This window comes from Scomber japonicus, chromosome 18 (assembly GCF_027409825.1).
Source record: "Scomber japonicus isolate fScoJap1 chromosome 18, fScoJap1.pri, whole genome shotgun sequence".
NCBI classification, from domain to species: domain Eukaryota; kingdom Metazoa; phylum Chordata; class Actinopteri; order Scombriformes; family Scombridae; genus Scomber; species Scomber japonicus.
Window position 1 is genome coordinate 10,065,883 of NC_070595.1, and position 22,330 is coordinate 10,088,212.

Here is a 22,330-nt window from a genome sequence, read left to right on the forward strand (position 1 = left end):
TTCCTCATCAGTCAGCAAGTCTTTTCTTTCATTTGTCACTGTCTTTCTTCTCTTTTCCCTCTTTCTCTCCTATGTTTCACAGCCCTACAGTTTGGAGTGATTTTCATGTCGCTTGGGTTTACATCACGCCCCTAGCATTCAGATCTGAAAGCATCTTTGGAAAGAAGAGGGTACTCAAACTCTATCATCTCTGTCATCGCTCCCCCTCTCGTCACCACTTCCCCATCTAAAGGAAAGCCTCAAATTTCAGTGTCTTTATATTTTTTATTTTATTTAATCTCCTCTCGCTATCAAGTTAATTCCTGGTTAACTGAGTAGTCCTCTGTCCTCTTGTGAAAGTGAATACTCCCCTGGTTGGCACTAGCTGAGGACAGAATATGAGGGCCCTGGCCACAATGATGCCACATTTCAGTGAAACATTAGCTTTGTAACTGCTATCGCAAAGTACCTGCACCTGCACCTGTCTGTATGTGGCGATGTGGAGGTATAGGGGTATTACCAACCATTGTTATCGGTAAAGTTTCCCCGTTTGTTTATTATGTCTTACATCAGCTGTGAAAAGTGCTGATGAGACAGCTGAGGCAGATTAGCCTGTTTCCTTTGTTTTTGAAGGCATCACAAAATATAAGACAAGGCAAAACACCTGGGAGGAGAAGAAGTTTTCAAACTAGTATTGCATGTGAAAGTATAAGCGTCATATGCATTACGCATGTAAAAAGACACTATGAATTCACTGTGGTTGCAATGCACGTCAGTAACTGCTGCACTTTGTGGTGATCTTGTGTTTTTTTTATCTCAATACTGTGGCCTAGATGGCGAGACTCATTCTGCATATTTGCACATAGGCTGTTTCTGCTGAGTGCTGTAGCTCAAAGGTTCAACAGTGCATGGAAATATCTGATGACTAATATTTCTAATCCCTCAGGAAGTGATTCTTAGTAGATTCTTTAATGTAATAATGCACAGAGAGCATCACCTTCATGAGTTACCAAGCAGTGTCAAATACCTTACAACACTTTATGTCCACCAAAAAGCATTTTGCCCATTGCAGTTATGAGTCTTTTATATGATTAAGTGACAAAAATTACAACAGGCAACATAGAAGTGTACCTATATTTTCTACATTAAAACAAAGGCAGGCAAGTACATTTCAACATGTCAGGCCAACTAATCTCAAAAGTTTTTTTGTTTGTTTGTTTTTTTTAAATTAAAGTTGTACACAAAGCAAACACATTAAAAAAACTCAACATAGCATAAGGCTCATAATTAGTTACAATTTTACATGCTTTTTCATTTTAGATGTATTGTAATTGTATGGGATACATAACATGTTTGCTTGACTGTAGCCATCGTAGAAAAATACAATTAAGTATGATACGACCAAAAGTAAAAGTAAAAGTATAAAGACACCTAAAATGAGTGAGATGGTCTGCAGTATGCATGTAGTGCAACAAGTGCGAAGAGTTTTTCATGTTCTTACCGTCGCTCGATACTTTAACTTCAATCTGACTTTTTCCCGATGCTGAAACCATGCATCCACGTCATTTAAAAAAAAAAATATATAAATGACAGCCTGTTGATCATCTATAATCCATCGTATCGACTTCAGAAGTTTTCACCTCTGAGGGTGAGGCGCACCTGAACATGACACCAGAGAGAGAGACAAGCGCTTCTCCTACACACTCAAACGGACACACGCACCCGTCTGCCTTGTTCCGCCCTCTTCCTACTTTATCTCAACATCAGTATGTTTACAGTAGTCTACAAGTAACGTTGTCTAATACAAACTTGATTAAGATTTCAACAGGCTATAGCCAAAATAGGCTCCCTGGACAATATCCCAAATAATTCTGGATATTATAGCCACAGTATTGATTAAGCCTTTAAATATACAATAGGCGATTTATAGGTTTATAGGTCTATCTATTGCTTCTGAGGAGTGAAGTAGCTTTATGTTACCAAATAGTCAACACAATACTGCCTTTTCCAGTCTCAATTTATGTGGAATATATGCAGGCTAGTTGGCATTCTTATTTATCATCATTACCTTTAATAAACAAAATACAGCTGTTTCTGAAATGACCTGTAAATGCTGTTACCAGATGTTACAATAATGTGAACAGAGTGATGTGGTGAGGAAGTGCGGGTTGAAGTGACTGGAAAAGGTCGTTTTATCCGGTTATATTAGTTCAAGGTGGCTTAACACCTCCAGAGACACCTCCTGTAAATAGCTGAGTGACAGAAATCAGTGGAAAATGTTTCTTATGTAATCAATTGCAATGCATTTCACACCATGCAGTCTGATCTGTGTGAGTATAAGAAGTGTTGGTGTGTGGGAGAGTTACACACAGGAAGTGGTTCAACGATAGTTAAGCCAAATAAGAGAGAAGAAAAAGATCCTGTAATGAAGTGAAAAATGTTTGCATGTTAAGTCTCCATTTTCGCCTGGACAGAAGCTGAATCTATTTGTCTTTATGCTTTATTGGCCCCTGGAGAAAATGTCTATGTGACAAATAAAGCTGACAGATATGCATTGGCTCCCACCTGAACAGTGAAAAGGGCTCTCTCTCTCTCTCTCTTTCAGGGGCCAATAAAACTCACAGACTGATGGATTTAGCTCCTCCTCAAGTACAAATGGAGACTTTAGAAACAAATATTTTCCAGAGGTCTGCTACTCTTCTTAGTCAACCAAACAAGGCTTTGGCTACTTCCTGCACACACAGTCCTCACACAGTACACTTCGCCCCCAGTGTGTTTGCTGGAGCACAGCAGACTTGTCAAAAGCTATACTGTAGACTAAGAAACTGCGAGAGATTAGCCCACAGCACACACTTGTGCACACTCACGCACTGTCACACAGACACCCACAGACACATTGATGCAGAGCTGAGCTGGCCATACTTTTAGACTCATTTTTCTATCATATACTAGAGTTAATGTGCACTGAACTCTGTTTAAGTAGATATAGAGAGACATCATAAATCGACATCTTGGTAGTGGCTCATACTCGCCCCCACACTCCTATCATCAGATAGTGGCAGTCGCTGAGAGGCTTTTGTTGTCATGGCGATAACAAAATTGTGGCCTTCGCTGTTAAATGATACTGCAAAACAAACCCATGCATCCTGGTACACCCTGCCAGTTTATTATTCATCAGTGACATTCCTCATATAAATTGATGTGGATACATTATTTAGAGGATGATCATGTAATAACTTGCATAAAATTATCTTATCATTTTACCCTTGACCTTTACAGACTTTTGATACAAACTTTGATAGCACTAGTGCATAAATAATTTTGCTCTGTTACGGAGCAACAAGCCCTTGAGAAGAGATGTACCTAAAAAGCTGTTCAGGTAATACAAGTTTTAAAAAAGTGTAAATTTGATGGCATGGCAACGATTTGGACGACAAGACATATAAAGTAGTGTCATGTACAGCTATGCCCAAATGAAATGGTGGTCTCTCTTCTACTTTTCTCATAATTACATGCCTCCTGTTACTATTTTAGTTTTATTAGCCATCTCCCATTGACTGGTCATTGTTCCCAACACCTAAAACAATTCCCTAAAATATTAGGGCTCTCCGTGGAAGGGGACTTGAAGAGGACCTGCACCATATGTTGACAGACCTTTAAAGAGCTCATCTTAAGGTAAGGATGGATAACACAAACATTTTTAAAAGGGGGGATAAAAATGAGTCATACCTGGTAGAGCTTACCTAGCATTTATTTTCATCAGCTAACCTTACACAAGTTATTAGCTTAGTAGCAACCCAGCTGGATAAAGGTATGTAATGTAAGCATGCTAAATATAGTTAACTTGGGTATTTTGGAGAGGCATTTTAATATAAGAACAATAAACAGAGTCACTGATATTATTGAGCAAGTTATGTTAGTCAAGTTGTGTGTTAACAGTATAGCTAACGTTAGCTATTAAATAGTTCACTAGCTAGCTAACGTTAGCTAACATTAGCTAGCTAGTGAACTATTTAATTCATTTGCCTTGGTTGCGGTTTTTTAAATTGCATATTAATAGACCATGGTCTGCATTTTTACTCAAAAAGGGGAAACGACCAAAATGACAAGTGTGGATATAATTTATGAGAAGACCCACTTCAGACATGACCCAAAATGGAGCGGCCGCCTGGGGCCTGCAGAGGGGGGCGGACTGCTCCTCTGTGTCGCCTGTGTCATTGAAATGCTAGAGAGTGACGATATTGCGGTGAGTAATATTTGATATGTTACACCTTGTTTTCATATAAAGCTTTCCTGCAACCAGACTGTATCATTCTGCTGCTTAGTGTTTACTTAGGCGCTATATAAATAAAGATTGATTGATTAATTGACTTAACTGGGTGGTGTATATCAAGCTTTAGGTGTGTTTAATTCTGCAGCATTTCCTGTTTCTATTAATTTCCCGTCATGTGCAGGCTGTATTTCAGTCCCATATCGCTCGCTCTCTCTCTCTCTCTCTCTCTCTCTCTCTCTCTCCCTCTCTCTCACTGCTTCTGTCTCTGTTTAACAGTCAGTGAGGAAGTCTTTTGCCTTATCTGGTATCAGTGGGCTGCTGAAGTGCTCTCCAGGGGCCTTGAGAGAGCTGCTCCGTCAGGACCATAGAGTCTCTCTGCGTTTCACAGCTTCTCTATTGGGTGAGAAACTGTGTCACTTCAGCATGAGACTAGAATGTGAATAAAGGACTAGTAAGAAATGGCAAGGGAGAATAGACCGTGCATGCAGTCTGTATACAGTATCTCAAATCTAGAGTAGCTGACCTGGAGCCGACAGCTGCATTAAAACCTGAGGTGAAATTCTCTTAATCGTTAAATTATTCAACTACTCAACCCACTAGCAATCATTAGCATAATTTATATTCTTTTAGTTGCTCTTTCATGGTGAAGTTATAGAACAGTGGTTCAAAATGTCAGCTATTGGCACCCTTTTCCATCTAAAAAATAAAAAGGTCATCCTTTCAACTGAATTGCAGGAAAACACATCTATCATTATTTTTGCTTGTTCTGTATGTAGCTGACTGACTTTTATTAATTTATTTATTAATGGTAATGTTGTCAGCGGGAGAATTAATTGGTACCACACTTATCCCTCTGTCATGGACTAACATAAAGTCATCAAAATTGTGACAAGCACCTCGAGAAGCCAGTGACCCTGTGAAGTCATGCTCATGTCCATGGAAAGTAGCTACATTAGCCCTGTATGGTGGTTGATGCTTTTTTGTCATGGCCAACAGGCTATTTACACCACAATGATTTATCGTGGCTTTTAAGGATGATGCTGTGAAAGGGCAGGTAAACAGCACTGGTGAGTCAGTTTATAAAATTTTTACGCTCTCCCATGGCCATAATTTGACCGTAGTGTGTATTTATGGTACCACATCATCAGCAAATACTTCCTCCTCACTGGATGAATTTCATTGGGTTATTGCAGCATAAAATGTCAGGCCTACACCATTAGAGCTCTAATCAAATTAGTGCAATAAGAGGGTACGTGTTAAAATGGTAAGCCGGTAAAAGCTCTGCCATTAAAAGAGCCATTACCGAGCTTGTGGGATGGTCTGTTGAAATGAAATTTACTATGTGCCAATGAGGGGGAAATACAATATAAAATATGCCCTTTCATCCTCCTGATACATATTGGGCCTCACACAAGAACCACTCGTATATGCAGATTAGTTTTTTGCATTGCACATACAAATGATTTAAGAGAATGTTTGCCATTCACAGATTTTCTCGCTTTTAAAATTCTCTCTTAGGTATGAATGAAATTCACGAGTAGTCATAATGCTTTAATCAAAACATTTTGGGTTCTTAAGGGAGTTTTTCCTTATTTGAATCAAGGGTCTAAGGGCAGAGGATGTTGTATTGTTGTATTACAGACTGTAAGCCCCCCTGAGGCAAATATGTGGTTTGTGATATGATACCAAAATGAACTGACATAAAATATATATTAAAAAAAGAAACATTCATGTAAAATGAATATTCCTTTCACCTATTCATCATGGTTGGAGTTTTCTAATTCACAGGAGTTTTCATTTTTAGATTTTATGATTATTTTATTACCATATTACAGAAGTTATAGTATATTCTGTCAGTTTGACAGCTGCTCTCGGGTCTTTATGCAGTTCCCTGTCCAGTATCATCCTCTGTTGCACCTGGCAGTGTAACATCACCTGCTGTGGGCTTTGACATTCCCTCATCTGGTATCTCTGTGACTGTTACATTCCCCTTGACTGCCACTCATATTAGTCATGGACCACTTTAGCATTAGACTGCGTATTCCATCTTTATTCCTGTCAGAGCACAGCACTGCAGCTGTCTTAATATTTGCTATTTGTTTCAGGTCCTCTGATACGACTACTCGCACATCTAAATTAGCTTACTGATTTCTGACAGCCTGACTTGAATCTCTGCAATGTGAAATTCTTCTTGTCACTCTTTGGTAATATTTTAGGGAATGATTACACTAATGATGAAATCTCACAAATATACAGATCTTTGTGAACAAATGGCATCAGAGGCTGAAATGAGCAATTTACAAGTTGTTCTGTTACGAATTTGACTTTGAACACTTTTCAGGCAAGCCACACAAAAAACAAAGGTCATGGAAATGTTTTTGCATGAGGCACATTGTGGTTTTGTGCTTGTTTCAACAACAGTTTTAATGGATACAGCCACAGAATTTGTGTCATTTCTTACAAAGTTTCTTCAGGACAGGGTGTCTCCATTTAAGTACAACTAGTACACTGTGATCAATTTGACTTAAACACTTAACAACATAAATCCCCATTTTAAATCTTTCTACCTTTTATCCCTTACTTTGTAAAGCAACCACACTTTGAAACCTAGTTTGTACCCTTTTCATGTTTGAATATTCATTGTCTGTCTTTCTTTTTCTTTCATCCCTTGCAATGGTGTTGTGAAGTACGTTTTTTATATGCGGCCTGTCATTACTGTTCATGTCCCCAGGCATGCTTCAGACTGTGGAGGACCCAGCCACTCTGGAAAAGGTTGACCAAGGTGAGAGATGCCTCTTTGTTCTTTGGATTGTGTGTGTGTGTGTGTGTGTGTGTATGTGTGTGCATATGTACACTCTCACACCCTGCTCACATTAAACTCAGGTAGTTGTTATCATGCAGACTGTGTGAGAGTGCGCACACACACAGGCTATGATTCAGTCTTTTCTCAGAGACACTTGGACAGAAACTCTCAATGTGAATCTGCTGTTTCTTGTAACTACAGTAACTACAGTGACCCTGCATTGATGCCATTCCTTTATGAATTTAACAGTGTTATTAATCTTTGATCCCACACCCAATTCACATGATGATATTCTTTCACTGCTACACCCAAGTACCACTTTCTCTTTGTATTTAGAGATAGTTTTAGGCTGCTACACACAGTTTTTTTCCAAATAATTTTTTGATGTCGGCTTCTCAATGAAAGAACAATTTTTAGTGCTCAGACAGATTTCTTTTAATATGCAGAATGTTTTGGTAAATGCAAATGGAAGTGATTTTATGGTAGCTGCCTTAAAATGCCGTAGGGACCACTTTGCTGTAACAGTTGGTAGAGTGCTTTAAATTTGACACTGCTATTGCTCTTTGCACAGAGAATGTGTGGAGATCACATTTTGAAACTCATTTGAGCCCTATAAATAATGCAGTCATAATATTGTGTGTGTGTGTGTGTGTGTGTGTGTGTGTGTGTGTGTGTGTGTGTGTGTGTGGAGAAAGAAAGCCAAGAATGTCCCAGACTTTTTCTCACATCAACCAAGCGGTCATATAAAGCAGCCAACTGAATGAGAGCTTTGGCTGTAGCTGGGATGTATAGTTGCATAGTCATTGTAGGGCTGCAACTAATGATTACTGTCACTATCGATGAATCTTATCTTGATTCTTATCGTTTGGTCACACTAAATGTCAGATGATAGTGAAATGTTCAACACAGTTGCCCTGAGCTCAAACTGACATCTTCAGATTGCTTCTTTAAGACTCAAAAATGTTTAGGATTAAGAAAACCAAATTCAAATATTTGGCTTTTACATCTAACTGATTAATCGATCAAGATGTCAATTGACTAAATGGCCTTAATTGGTAGCTTACCTTGATATGCATATTAATAACATACAATGGTATTAGATCAAGAATCATTAAGGTACCTCATGCAATCACTGTCACTCACAAGATAACCATTAATTAAATCTTGTAACTAAATAAGATTGGTCTTTAAACCATCAGTATTGGATTAATAAAAACCCTGAACTGTTGGTGGGAAACTGTACTTTGCTGTTATGTCTATTTAATGAATGTTTCTCCATTTTTCCTGTTTGGTATGTGTGTGCCTGTATGTGTGTGTGTGTGTGTGTGCCTCTGTGTGTGTGTGTGTGTGTCAGTACTGGTTCAGCTGCTTTTAGAGCTTCAGAGCGAGCTGTCATTTCGCTTTGTTTTGGACGAGATTCACAAACAGGTAAGACAAACACACTTACAGACATATACAGAGACACATCTGCTCATCTACGCATGCAAGCACAGGAACATGCTCAACATCTTACAATATTTAACAGCGCTTGTATAACCAACAGCATATCCTCCCGCACTTGTTTGGTAAACACACTGTGTGCTCATCTCCCTCTTTCTGCTGTTGTTTCACCTTTGGAGGAGGCGGGGGGTAGGCAGTAGTGGAAAAGCCTCATTCAGCAGCCGGCGCTGCAGGTGGAAAATGGTAGAACTGTTTGTGCTGATGATGACAGAAAGGTAGAACATCAAGTAGTGGTGCAGACAGGTTTCATTTAAATGACTAGAATACAACGTGATTAGACGTCTTTCAAAGAAAAGGTGTTTAAAAACAACCGAGATTTATTGCAGTTTGAATGAGTGCTGGAAAAAGAAGCAAGGTTGAGTAGTGAAAAAGAATGAATTATATAAGAGGCTCTGGAGTATTAGTTAGTGTTGTCTATTTTATCTTTTGTCTTACAAGTTTTCTTCATTTATTACTTTCTAATGACTGCCTACATTATCCTAGACTTAATCTTTATAGTGTATCTGAAATCTTCTTGATCTTGTGCCATGGAGGGATGGGACGTAAAGCTTTTGATTCAGTGCCTTTTTCATCCAGACATGTTTTATTTCATTATTTATTCATGTCAATGTTGTGCATTCCCTGTCTAGATGAGTGACCAGCTCAGTGTGAAGGGTTTCCTGCCCACCTTCAACTTCTTGGGGAGCCTGGTGGAAGGAGTCCCCAACGTGGCCCATATCCTGGTGACTCAGTTCGGTGAGACCCTGCAACAGACACCAAGTCACATCTCACACCTACATTCCATAACAACATATGATGAACCAATAACTGCTGTTTTAAAAGACAAGATTCAACTTTGGTGGCATTATTGCTATGTAGGAGCGCAGGTAATATCTCTCTTGTTAGCTTTCATCTGTTTTTTTAATGGAAAAAAAACACGACAGTCCTCTACAGAAGTTCTAGTATTGTGGTTCACTGAAGAAAGAGTCCATGTAAGCTAATGGTGCTTTGTGCTACTGCAGCAATAAGACAGTTGCAAGTAATGGCGAATTGGGTTTGTACACTTCATAAGTAGGCTATGAGAGTTGACTCTAAATTAGCCTCTTTTTAGCCATGCTAGCAGCAGGTCTCTGTTGGTCGGTTGGCTGGTCGGTCCAGGAAGAAACAACTCAAAACCTATCAGACAGATTACCATAAGATTTTACACATTCATGTTAGAGAAGCTGTAACTACTGATTCTGGTGATGCCATGACGTTTTTTTTTTCATGGGGTTGACATTTGTGTTCAAGAATGAAATATCTTAAGAACTACTGTATTGATTGCCATTAAATTTGCTACAGGATGAATTGTCGAATTTTTGATCCTCTCACTTTTCATCTAGCGCCATCATCACATAATACCATTTAGTTTTTCCAGATACTTTGGTTTATGACTACATATCTACAAAACTAATGACATTCTCATCACCCCCAGTTGTACTTTTTGTTTTAGTACAAACATGTTAAGTTAAGAGGATACCAGCATTGGTCATTGTGAGAATGTTAGCATGCTGTTGTTAGCAGTTTGCTGAGCTTAATTAGCCATCACTGAGCATCTATCATGGCTGTCTATCATGGCCTTGCTCAACTCTCTGGTGTTGCACACATGCAGAAAATGCACTTGCATAAAACATTTTTAATACTGATTAAAAAGGGGATGAATTAAATGGGGAGATTGACTTTGAACTGAAGACTTAGGTCCAAACCACTGTTTCCTGCTGAAGTGTTATTTAGCAAGAAGCTGTATTCTTATTAGCAGTAAGATTATTGTTCAGTAGCAGAACCTGACCTCTGACCTTCAGGCAAAGTGATAGATTCTCCTTTGGGAGTGAATAGAGTATCCACAAAAGAAGCTCTGACACAGGTTGGAGTGAGACAGGATCAGGTCAGGTCAGATCTCACATGGCTCATCGTGCCGCCACATCTCTCATGTCTGTCTTCATTGTGCCATCTCAAAAAAAAACAACCCTGAATAATAAATTAAAGCAATACAGACTCAGAGACAGTTCATCTCGGAAGCTGAGATCCAGGAATATTCTAGCAATTTTAAAGCTCAAGAAAAAATGATGAAAAAATTATTTTCTGCCTCGCCTGTTCACAGCCTATTATGACCTTTTTCATTTATGTCCTGAATGTGTAGAAATAGTTGCACTGCGTCCACTTTTGAAATAATCTTCCCCACGCTGTACCCTATTCCACTCTCACTCCTTAGAGAAATATGAAAAAGTCACAAAACTGTATTTTCCATATCCATTCCTCTGAACTTTCTAAATCCAATCTCCGTCGCCGTTACGACCTTTTCAATTATGCTCCAGCTGCACTGAGATAAACATGCCTCGTCCATACTTGAAATTCTATCTGCACGGCCAATTCTCTGCCAGATCGTGCTGAAAATAAACAGCCTTTCCCCCTGTAAAACCCAATTTAGGTAGATATACTGTATACTGTACTGTATACAATTCTGCAGATGTGTAGTGTTGTGTAGCAGAACGATAATGCACCTCACCACCCCCTCCCAGACAAACTGCACAGATATAATCTCTGCTACAACCGACTGTATGATGTCTGTACTCACTGAACCATTACTGCCTTCTGTTTAATGGGCACTGTTAATCAGCATAAAACATTTCGGTGTGTGTGTGTGTGTGTGTGTGTGTTGTACTACGTTTGTGTAACGCCTGAGTGCTTTGCTTTACAGGCAAGAGTGAATGTGAGCCTTTTGTCAAATATGCAGACTTCATCGTTATTTTACTATGCTTGGTGTGTTCACCTCCCATGTATTTTCATGAGTTTTACAAGGTCCCCTGAGCAGCTGCAGGTAGTGGTGGGTGGTTGCGATGCTGATGCAAGATGCGGGCTGCCACTATTGACGGTGTGTGCCTGTCTGCGGCCTGTCACTCAACATGTCTCTGTGGGGTTGTTTGGACTAACGACAACAGCACCGCAATGACAACATGAGCCCAGAGCACCCGACACATTTCACTCTCTCTCTCTCTCTCTCTCTCCCTCTCTCTTGCTGTCTGCCTATCTAACTGATTAACCACTGTTTTTTTTTTACCGCTTCACTTTTCTCTGCTTGAATATCTCTCTCTCTCCCCCTCTCTCTCTCTCTCTCTTTCTCTTAATCTCTCCCTTTCTGTCTGTGCCTGTTTTCACCCTCCCTCCTATCATTTTTGCACTGCTGGTGTCGTACTCCCTTAGGTCCTAACCGAGGAGTGGATACAGGATTTTAAAAAAGGAAGCAAAGAGGGAAGATGAAGCGTTAATGAGATAGGAAAATAGCGAGACAGGCAAAGATAAAGACGATAGGGAAAGGACAATGGTGCAAGCTGCAGTGTCTCTTACAGGTTGAGAATTTGAATCTGTCATTAAAAGTGATTAAGGATGTAATTTCTAACAACACTACAAATTAATTCACCATTTCCAGGTTTAGTCTGCACTTTTAGAATGCAATTTCTGCAGACATTTAAAATGAAGTTACATATATTTATTTATATACATATATTTTTGGGTTGGGGGATTTATTTGCCTGACTCAAACGAGTACATTTTTGTATCTGGGAGCAATGGAAGCTGGGAGCGTTAAAAAAAAAAAGCGTTTGAGCTAAGTAGAGAAGGGTTTAGTTAAGCAGGGTGAAACAACGGGTGCAAAACAACAGAGGAATAGTGTAAAAAAGATCACAAAGCGAACAGAGAGTCGGAGTTCAGAGTGCACAGCATCACAGCAGGGCTGCAAAACCATAAACAAGGCAAACAGAAATGAACCTTTGGTTTTCTCTGTCAAAGAAAAAACAGTTGACTCTTTTTTTGTGTCAGTTCTCTGTGTGTCTGACTCTGTTGGTTTGTGTACATCATAAAACATTTTGTTAAACAACAATAAAGCTTTTCATTTCCCACCCATCCTTCCGCACTCATATATTGCAAACTCCCCATCCCCTTCTCTCTTTTTCTTCCTTGTGTTCTTTTCATTTCCCTCCTCTCTGTCTGTGGAGGTCTTATCTCCCTCCTCCCTCCTCCTTTCTTCGCTCTCTTCCTCCCTCTTTATGCCTGGCTCTCATCTTGGCCGCCTCATATATTTTGGTTTAATCAAACATGTCTGGGAGCCTCTCCTACCTCACATGGGTTTTGATCTGCTTCACAGAGCAGCTGAGCTTGGGCTCGGCTCTCCTACTCTGTCATCTCTTTTTCTCTTCTGTACTCGCTGGGTCTCTGTTCCTCTGTCTCCTTCCACCTCCAGCACTGCCCTGCACTTTTCACACTGTTTATCCCTCTGTTCTCAAAGTCGCTCCTTTATAGCTGATTTCTCTGCTTCTCTTTCCTGTCTTTGTTGGTTCTCTCTCTTTCTCTGTCTCTCTCACCTGCGTACCCCATTGTTTTAGTCTACTTGATCATACATAGCCTGATTTTTTAATACCTTTTGCCCTCTACTGTGCCAGTATATCTATCCTTGTATGAAACTATCACTACAGGCCTTTCCTTTGACTTTTTCTATTTCTCATGGTCAATCATTTTTAGCTGGTCTGTATTGTGTGGGCAGAAAAGTGCTCTTCCAGTACATATATACTCATACACATAGTTTCGCCGCTCCTGCTTTCATTCACTATATCATTTTTATACTCTTGATCATTTTTAAGATACAAAATTAGAAATAGAGCGATTTTAATGTTTTTTATAATGTTATTTGGTTATTTATTTACATTTACACATAGTTGCAACAGCATTTTTTTTTATAATCCCAATTTGCTTTAAGGTCCTCTGTAAATGTAGCTGTGAAGAGTTAGTGGGTATTCACAAAGTGGCAAATATGTCTGAATATATAAAGCCAATGGGATGAGCTACAGTTCTACTACTTCTACTTCAGTGCATTATTTCCCACATACTGTATTTCCACATTTCACCTCTTTTTTGTCTCGGAGATTCACTACATACATTTGATTAGTACAACGTTTGGGCATTTGAAGGGATGCCACACAGACTAATTCTATGTTTTCACTGATGTATGATGGAGCAGTTTAAAGGCACACAAATACCATATGCAATTTATGTCACTGTGTGTACGTATCTGTAATTCGTCTCTCTCCTCATCTTTTTCTGCTTCTGACTCTGTCTCCTTCCCTCTGTGACTCTCAGTGTGTGTATGGCTCTCCCTGCCTGTATCTATCTTTTACCCTCTCACCCTCTGGCTTTCCCTTTTTCACTAACTCAGCTTTTCTAACTCTACCTGTCGGTTTTTATTTCTCTCTTTAGCACCATCACGCTCTCCACGTGTGTCTCTCTGTCCTCTGTGTTTCTGTCTTTTCCCCTGCCTGTGAATCTGTATCATATTCTCTCTTGTCAGACAGCCTGGCTGGGAGTTTCTAGCTCCTGCCTGATGACTTCTGTCCTACTCCTACTGTACATGCTTTTTAGTCTCTCTCCCGCCTGCTATTTTACTGTGTTCTTTCCACAATAACACATCTCTAAACCTTTCATCTTCGTGATAACATTTCCTCCAATATCTGTCATATCTAAAGAGGTTGTTATGGTAAAACTTAGCTGTACTTTGTTCCCAGTGGTTTGCTTCTCTTCCATGTTGACATCTCGCTGCCCCCAATGTTGTCTGTTTATCTATGCTTCTCTTGCATCATATACATATATAACCTGAACCTCTCCTCTGAGTATCTTTGTCTATGTCATTTTTATCTCAGGAACTCTTTGTTGAAAATTTGATGATATGGGTATATCTTAAGACTCATGGTTAGATCAAATAAACTTCAATTCACATGTAGAAGATATTCATTTGCTGTGGTTGCTTCCTCCCAGTTTCCCTACATGATCATGTCTAGTCAGATCTATTTATATAGAGCACATTTAAAAACAAGAGGAGTTGACAGTGCTTTATAGAAAAATGTAAAAATACAGTTGAACCTACACATCATCAATCATACATATGTATACATGTATATGTAATAAACAGAATGAACCATTTTAATATGCTATAAAACAACGATGTCTTTAGCTGGGATTTCAAAGTTGTGATAGATGGAGATGATCTGACAGTCAGGGAGCAGCAATGGAAAAAGCTTGATAACCCTCTGGTTTTTATGAGGAACGTGGAACAGAGAGAAGTAACCGATTAGAGGATCTGGCGGGTTTGGATGTAGATTATGGACGGAGGAGATCAGAGATGTATTCAGAGCTTTGAACACAAATAAAAGAACCTTAAAATCAGTCCTATTTTTCACGGGTAACGGGAGGGGGGGGGGGGGGGGGGGCAGTACAGGATGGATGTGTGGTCTTTAGTTATGGTGCCAGTGAGAAGTCTCGCTGTTGCATATACTGCACTGTATGTATCCTCTTCTTCTAATCTGTCTCAATCCTCTGTTTGTACATGTGTTTACTCATCTGTCTCTCATCCCTGTCCATCAGCGCCCTTGCTGGAGCACCTGTGCTCAGCTTTGCTGTACCCAGATGAAGGGCTGAAGGCTTCAGTCCTCTCTGTGTGGCTCAAGCTGTTCAGAGCAGCTGGGGGATCGGCAGTCCAGTCCCTACCCGGTGCCATCATGGACAGAGTGTGTATCCTGTTGCTGCAGACCTTGTCCAAAGCCAGCTCCCCCCTGCTCATCAGCAGCTGTGTCGGTGAGAGAAACACCTATAGTTTATTTTACTCTTCTTCTAAGTAAAGGTAACCTTACTGTAACTTTCATGAAAACAGCCCCTCCCCTCATCATAACACGCAGTGGGAAACACACAATACATTCAGATAGAAGTGAAGAGAAAATAGTGCAGAAATAGGTTTTCTTTTCATGCCTGTGTGTCGAGTGACTTCAGTGACATTTCAGTCTACTTTGTCACTCTGGAGAAAGTGTCTTTTTTCAAAATAGCTGTAGATAAGTATTCTTTATAGCTCCATTAGCTGTCTGGATGAAAAATTGCATCTATTATCGGCCTCATTTAGATTTATTCATCTCTAGATAGACTAAGTGAGATTGAGCTGCTATCATCTAAAGGTTTGAAGTAGCTGGGTACAGTAGGCTTAGCTAAGGCAAGTATAAGAAATACAATTAGCTGGCGCAGATAAGGCGAGGGTGCTATTAAAATTGAGCACAAAAACAACTATATTGGTCACAGTCTGAGTACAATTAGAGTGTGGGCTCAAAAGATGAATAAAATACTTTGTAGTGTGGGTGGCGAATATTCACTTTAAGAAATTGTCAGAACAATGTAATTTTGCCACTGTCTCATCACAAGAAGCCTCCACTAGTTGGTAGAGGTTATAAATGATTAAATAGAGCAGTACTAATATTTACATCATCATCTTTCTCAATGAAGATCCAAAATGTACTCAAGGGTGAAGAGAAGGGATTATACTGAGATGAAAGACTGTTGCTATCATGCAGGAGTTTGGAGTTATGCGGATAATATGCTTGCCAGCGTGCGCCCTGGTGATAACCACAACACAGAAATGAGGAAACGGGGTCATTATCTTCTAGAAATGTGAAATTATTACATCAGTATATTAACTTCTCTTTCTGTGCTTGGTGGAGAAGTGGGTTGCACTGCGGAATAGAGGTGCAAGGTTGGTTTACATCACTTTAGAGTAGTTGCATTTGAGCTGTTGTGTAATTCTGAATTGATAAAATCAGGTAAAGTCAGGTGTCCATATGAGGTTTTCCTTGCTGTAATCATTCCTCTTGTTCATACTGTCTATTAAAAGATCCCCTTTAAATAGTCTTTCAGTGTAAGTGATGGGGGATAAAAACCACAGTGTGTCCACGCAGTCATTTAATAGTTCATGTGAAGCTTATATGAGGCTTCAGCAGTCTCAGTTAGTCATATTGAGTGGATATCTCCCACATTTACAGTCTTTTTAGCATCAAATTCCCTCTTTGTTTTTCCTTGTTTAGCTGCAGTAGAGGTATACTAACAAAAAGAGCAACTTTGGCACCAAAAAGACTGTAACGCAGGCACTGTGCCATAATTTAAATTTTGCATGGGAAAGTAGTTTTGGCTTGGCCTTTTAATTACAGATGTTTATACTGTTTGTCTCCCTTTGATGGTTTCCAGCTGGTAGTCACGCTACAACAGAAATGACTCGCATCATGCTGTGTAACGTGACTAGCGTGTCTGGTTGATTACAATACTCTTTAAATCTTTTTCGATAACAGATTTTCAATGCTGATATAGTGCATTGTTTACTTGCAACTGTTTGTATTTATTACAAGCAGCAAACGTGGGTATATACTCAAATCGTGAAAAAATAAAAGTATCTTATCTATCATGTTGATTTTTTGCCATGGATTGTAACCAGTACATTTATTTAGACACTGATATTTTAATTCTATTTAAGGTAATATCATCTTGGATATCCTGGATGATCTGGCTGGATTGTTATTTGTTTAATTTGATCACACACAGAGAGAGCGAGAGAGGGAGAGGGAGAGAGACGGAGAGGACTGCCGGGTGAGCTAGACTGACTTTTAGCCAGAGAGAGAGAGCATTTCACTCTCAATTCACAAGCTTGCCTCAACACAAGCAGTCTATACTTCCATGGCAATATAAAGACAATCGAATTAGGCAGGAATTTTCAGCTCTACCTCTCGTCTTGCCTACATATAGTAATAGTTTTCTAGGTTCTTTTAGTCTCAATACGAAATGCATTTGCATTGAAATTAGACAGTGACTGCATCCGCGCTATAAACTGCTGATACACGCATTTCACACAGCTGGAAACTTACGTGTTACAATAACCAACACAGAATGCAGAGCAAAAGCCTGAATAACAAGGCATGAAAACCCAAATCCTTTAATTACAGGTGATGTATTTATTCACAGTTCTCATAAACACATTGATTATTTTTCTTTGACTTCTGTTTTGTTTCTTTATATAAGATATCTCATAAACAATAGGAGAAATCCGGGCTCAGTATAGACTAACAAACCATGAACCACACTCACATGCTCTGAACACCCATCCACCAGCTCCCCTCCTACACACACATACACACGCAACCACACTAAGTGATACCCGAAAGTTAAAATGAGTCACTTTCTGCAACACATGGTATCCATCAGTATTTACATCACAATAAAAACAAACAATAGTTTGAAAATCAGTTCAGTAGCAGAACATTAGAACATTTTCTTTAGAGTTTTGTAAAATCATTTCTGTCAAGGCTTTGCTGTGTTTTAAGCTAACATTAATAACATCACAAAAACAACAGAGGAAGAAGGTTGCAAAGACTAAAAGAGAGAAAAAAAAATCATGTTTTTTTACTATGTCATTAGTGTTGTCAACAAGTCTTATCTGTGTTTCTCTTCTCACATCTGTGTTTGTGCCTACAGAAATAGTTGGAGGGGTTTGCTTTTGGATATGTTAATAATTTCTTAGTGGAGGGCTGCTGTAAGATCTCTCAAAACATTAACAGACAGGATGAGGTGAGTGGTGAGCACAGAGCAGTTTTTTTAAGAATTTCCTTTACACTGGAAACGACACGCTCAAATGTAGCCTATATGATGTCATTGGTAGAGATGCAATGAACATGAAGGAAGACGTCCTCATTGCATATGTCACATCATTAAGACTTTTAGGTTCTGAAGCTCTGACTCGGTCCTGCTGTTGGTCAAGCTGCCCTCATAAGAGGTTGCCAGTAGGGTTGCGAAATCCGGGAAATTGTCAAAGTTGGAAACTTTCCATGGGAATTAACAGGAATATATAGGAATATATAGGAAGGAACAGAAATGAATTGCTAATGATTTCTAGAACTCTGGACTATTGAAGCCACACATTTGAACCCAAGGACTACATAAAGTCATGTAAGTTTTGATGATATTAATGGGGTAAATATATTTGATCTAGATTATTAAGTTTAACTTATATATTATTAAATAAAAAATATTAAATCAAAATGTGTTTAATCAGATATGCTAAATGTATGGGGTTCATAGGGAATATGTTTATTTCGCTCCAGCTTCATGTTTTCGTTGTTCAATGAAAGAATTGATTAAAGTTCTAATCACATCAGTCAAAATATCGTTTTTTAAAAATTGTATTAGTTTTCATGCATGTCTGCTTATGACAAACAAATGTTTATGTTTGTGTACAGTGATATAGTTTTAGAGGATTTTTAAAATTCTTTTAGAGGATCTATTTATTGAAATGTATTTATGAGATTTTATCTGTCAGATTATTTTATTGATTGTCCATATGTCTCTAAACATTTTCCATATTTCCATATTTTTCCCAGCTTAACTTCCCATGGAAAGTTTCTGGATAATTTTCAGAAATGTTCTGCCCCTTTGCAACCGCCGGTCTGGGTACATTTCTCGCGCATCGAAGGAATGAGTGTGCCATTCAATACCACATGTAAAGGTGTGCAAGGAGTTCACATGATCAAAGAGAGGTGATACATCAGCTGATGTCCATGCCGCAACTGTCAGGACTAGGTTCAGTCTATGAGACAGTGCATGTAGATTACATTGATAAAGTTGCTCCTGTGTCCAGCAATAACCGACGCACCGTCAAATCTGAATTCAACTTGGATTTTTTTTTTTGACAGTGGCCTTACACATATCTTATACAGCCATCTGTCAGTTAGTACTGCATGGAAAGTCCCTTGTGAATGATTCATGCAGTTCTTTCTTTGTACATCATAGCAGAAGAGTGGATACAGCATTTAGCAAGTCACTTTGAATGTATCGGCTGGGCATTTTAGCATTTCTCAGAATAACATCTAGTCTTTTTGTATATCTAGATTAGGCTTACAAATGACTTTAAACAACTCAATGATACTATCGGTGTTTGCCTCTTCATTTTATCAGCAACAGAACACACATTATGATTACACACGTGCGTTACAGTGAATGAATGTAGCTCTAGCCTACAATATCAGATAGACTTCAAGTTTGGCTGTCATCTGCTGCTGAACCACCTCTGTACTGTGACATGCATAATGAACAGTTCTTCAAATGGTCACTATGAACAGGGGGGATTATTATGGCAAGAAAAACTTATTTCAATGTTCATTTGGTTACCTTGATACTGTTTTTGAGAGAGATTTAAAAAATTGTGAACGTGTCCTTCAATAAGCTTACCCTGACCATCATGGGAGAGAGCAGCAACATTATTATTATTCTTCTTGAGTGATGAATTGTTTACAAGGTGTTTTATATTTTGTATTTTTCCATGAAAGGAAAATATTCTGAACCTCATGTTTAAAAATGATTTCTCGTGTTTGTGTTTTACTGGTGCAGTGCCCGTTGAAAACATGCCTGTTCGGACTGGCCTGATAGCTTATTATTTCTCGAGAACTGCCCATGTATCTACTAATTGACACACATCAATTAAAACGATAAGGAATTAATAAATTAAATGGTTGAAATCCAGACAGAAACTTCACCAGTGAAAAGAAACAGAGGTTGAACCATGAAAGCAGTTTATGGCCTTCCATTGATTGATTCTGCTGCCAATCAAACGTGTCTGTGCTCTTTTTGGCTAGTTTTACTGCCTCCACCACTGTTTTTTTTCCTCCTGTGTTCACTCACTCTTCTCTGTAAGGCAACCGTGCGGGGTGTGTGCCTTTGTCCCGCTCAGCAAGTCAGAGCCCAGAAGCCCGCTGTGATGTGTTGGTGTTAATATCAAACAGCCCCCGCTGCACTCAGACACAGAGCTGAGTGGCTCACTGTTTGCCTGTTTATTCATAGTTTATTAATATTAAACGTGTCCCGTAGTGGCACTCCACAATTGCCACAGTCTCTGAACATAACAGACAAACTGGTTTTGAATTGCCTGGAAATGGAAGTCTTTGCTAGTTTTTACTAGTCATTGTGGGTTTGGCTCTGAGAACTTCCAAAACACGGGTGACTGACGCTGAACAATGTACATGAATGCCTCCTGTGTAGACACTGCCGCTGCTGATTAGGCCTGTCACAATTATTACAATAACATAATTATCAACATCATCATGTCTATATATAGACTTATCATATGATACATGGACATGATCATTGTTTTTACCTCAATATCACCACACTTCACATTAGCAGCTAAGAGGCTATTCATGTCATATTGGCTGAGCAAGTAGTGTCCTCCATTCCTTACTGTGCAGGTCCTGAGTGGGGACTGTAGAAGCGAGTGGCGCCACTTATATGGAATTAAAGGTAAATAATTGTCCTGGCCCATGATGGCAGTCTGTGTTTTTACAGAAGTGTAGCACCCACTCTCTAATCTCATCTCCTGCCCCCCTTGTATTATTAGGCTATTATCAGTAGTATAAAATGATCTTTCAAGTGACAATAATATTGTTTATCGCGATTATTTCCGAGACAGTATATCATCCAACAAGTAGTTATTGTGACAGGCCTACTGCTGATCTGCTAAATGTGCTGCGAACACTACACTTCCTGTTAAGACACTGGGAAAGAGTGTTTATTCTTGATTTTTCTCCCTTTAGAGCATTTTTCTCTCCCTCGTGTCACACCTCGTCTTGGTCGTGTGTCTCACCCTGACATGCAGGAGTCCACAGAGTGGAGCCACTCACTGATCAACATTCAAAGTTTGTTTATTATAAACGTATTGCACATAATTCGACACTGTACTCCCTTGGTTCTCCAGCCATACACCCATTAAGTGTGGAGTTGATCAGATGAATGGTTCAAGAGATAAGTGATGGACACACATGCATACAGAGAGTCCTTCCTTTAGTGGAGCAAATACTTTGTTGCCAGGATGGCTGCAAAGGATGAGAAAATACATGCAACTCTTTAGCATTTAATTCCTAATTACATAACCATCGTGTTTGACTTCTCATCTATGTATGTCTTTGTCTTAATCTGTTTTTGTAAACTTACATCAGCTGGAGGGCCTTAGTTAACTCATGTTTCCATGCTCATCCGAGTGGTAGCATGAGTGTTGAGACCTTGTTATTGATGTTTGTTACATATTCTCAAGCTTTTCATCTAAATCTTTGTGGTTAACATGTTAGGACGTTAATGTTTGATTTGTGGGATGTTGCACTGTATAAGTATCTTTCTTTGTTTGTCAGGCCTGCTGTTGCTGCTGGTGCAACTAGGAGAGGCAGTGTCAGTTCTGATGAACAGCCCAGGCAATCAGATCCTGTGCGATGAGAACCAGAACATCCCCATCAACAACAGTCAGATCCTCAGCCAAAACCAAGAGCAACAGTCCCCTGACCACTGCCCTCTGCCTCTCATTTTGAAAAAGGTCTCTGTCCAAACATCCTGCTCCCACCCCCAAGACCCACATTCTGACACTGAGGATAATCATAACACAACGTTCTAATCCTGGATTAATGTGTCTTTGAATAGGGATTCAGAGGGGTTTTACCCTGGGCAAATATTTGTGCTTCATGTCTGGGAAATCAATGTGTAGATTATAGCTAGTTAGATTTTCTCAGTGATGACTCACACTACAGCACAGCTCATGACGTGAGTGCCTTTCTTTTTTTGTAGATCACCAGTGTGTGTTGAGACGCTATCTAACCAAATAATCATTCTAACAAATGCTCTACCAAAACACAATTTACATGCTTTTATTGTTATTCATCCTCACAAATAAGTTTTCTGTTTTTAATCACGCATAACAGTATGAAAACTGCAGAGTACTTGGAGGACAAAATGAGACAAACAAACATGACACAAGTTTTGTTGGAATTGAAAAGCCAAAATAGCATCAACAGAGTTACTTTGACTAAATAAGGAAACAAATCAAACTCTAATTGCTTTAATGTGATTCACAGTAGAATATAGTATGACATACAA

At 39.2% G+C, this 22,330-nt stretch overlaps 1 protein-coding gene across 1 annotated transcript in view; it reads left to right on the forward strand.

The window, feature by feature from the left end:
* The first annotated feature begins 4,081 nt into the window (after positions 1 to 4,081).
* LOC128379207 (meiosis inhibitor protein 1) overlaps positions 4,082 to 22,330 on the forward strand; it is a 58,119-nt gene continuing 39,870 nt past the window's right edge. Inside the window, 7 exon segments of the mRNA XM_053338851.1 lie at positions 4,082 to 4,243; positions 4,529 to 4,652; positions 6,984 to 7,038; positions 8,381 to 8,483; positions 9,185 to 9,290; positions 14,981 to 15,190; positions 21,595 to 21,773. Of these exon segments, the coding sequence (XP_053194826.1) occupies positions 4,082 to 4,243; positions 4,529 to 4,652; positions 6,984 to 7,038; positions 8,381 to 8,483; positions 9,185 to 9,290; positions 14,981 to 15,190; positions 21,595 to 21,773 (939 nt within the window).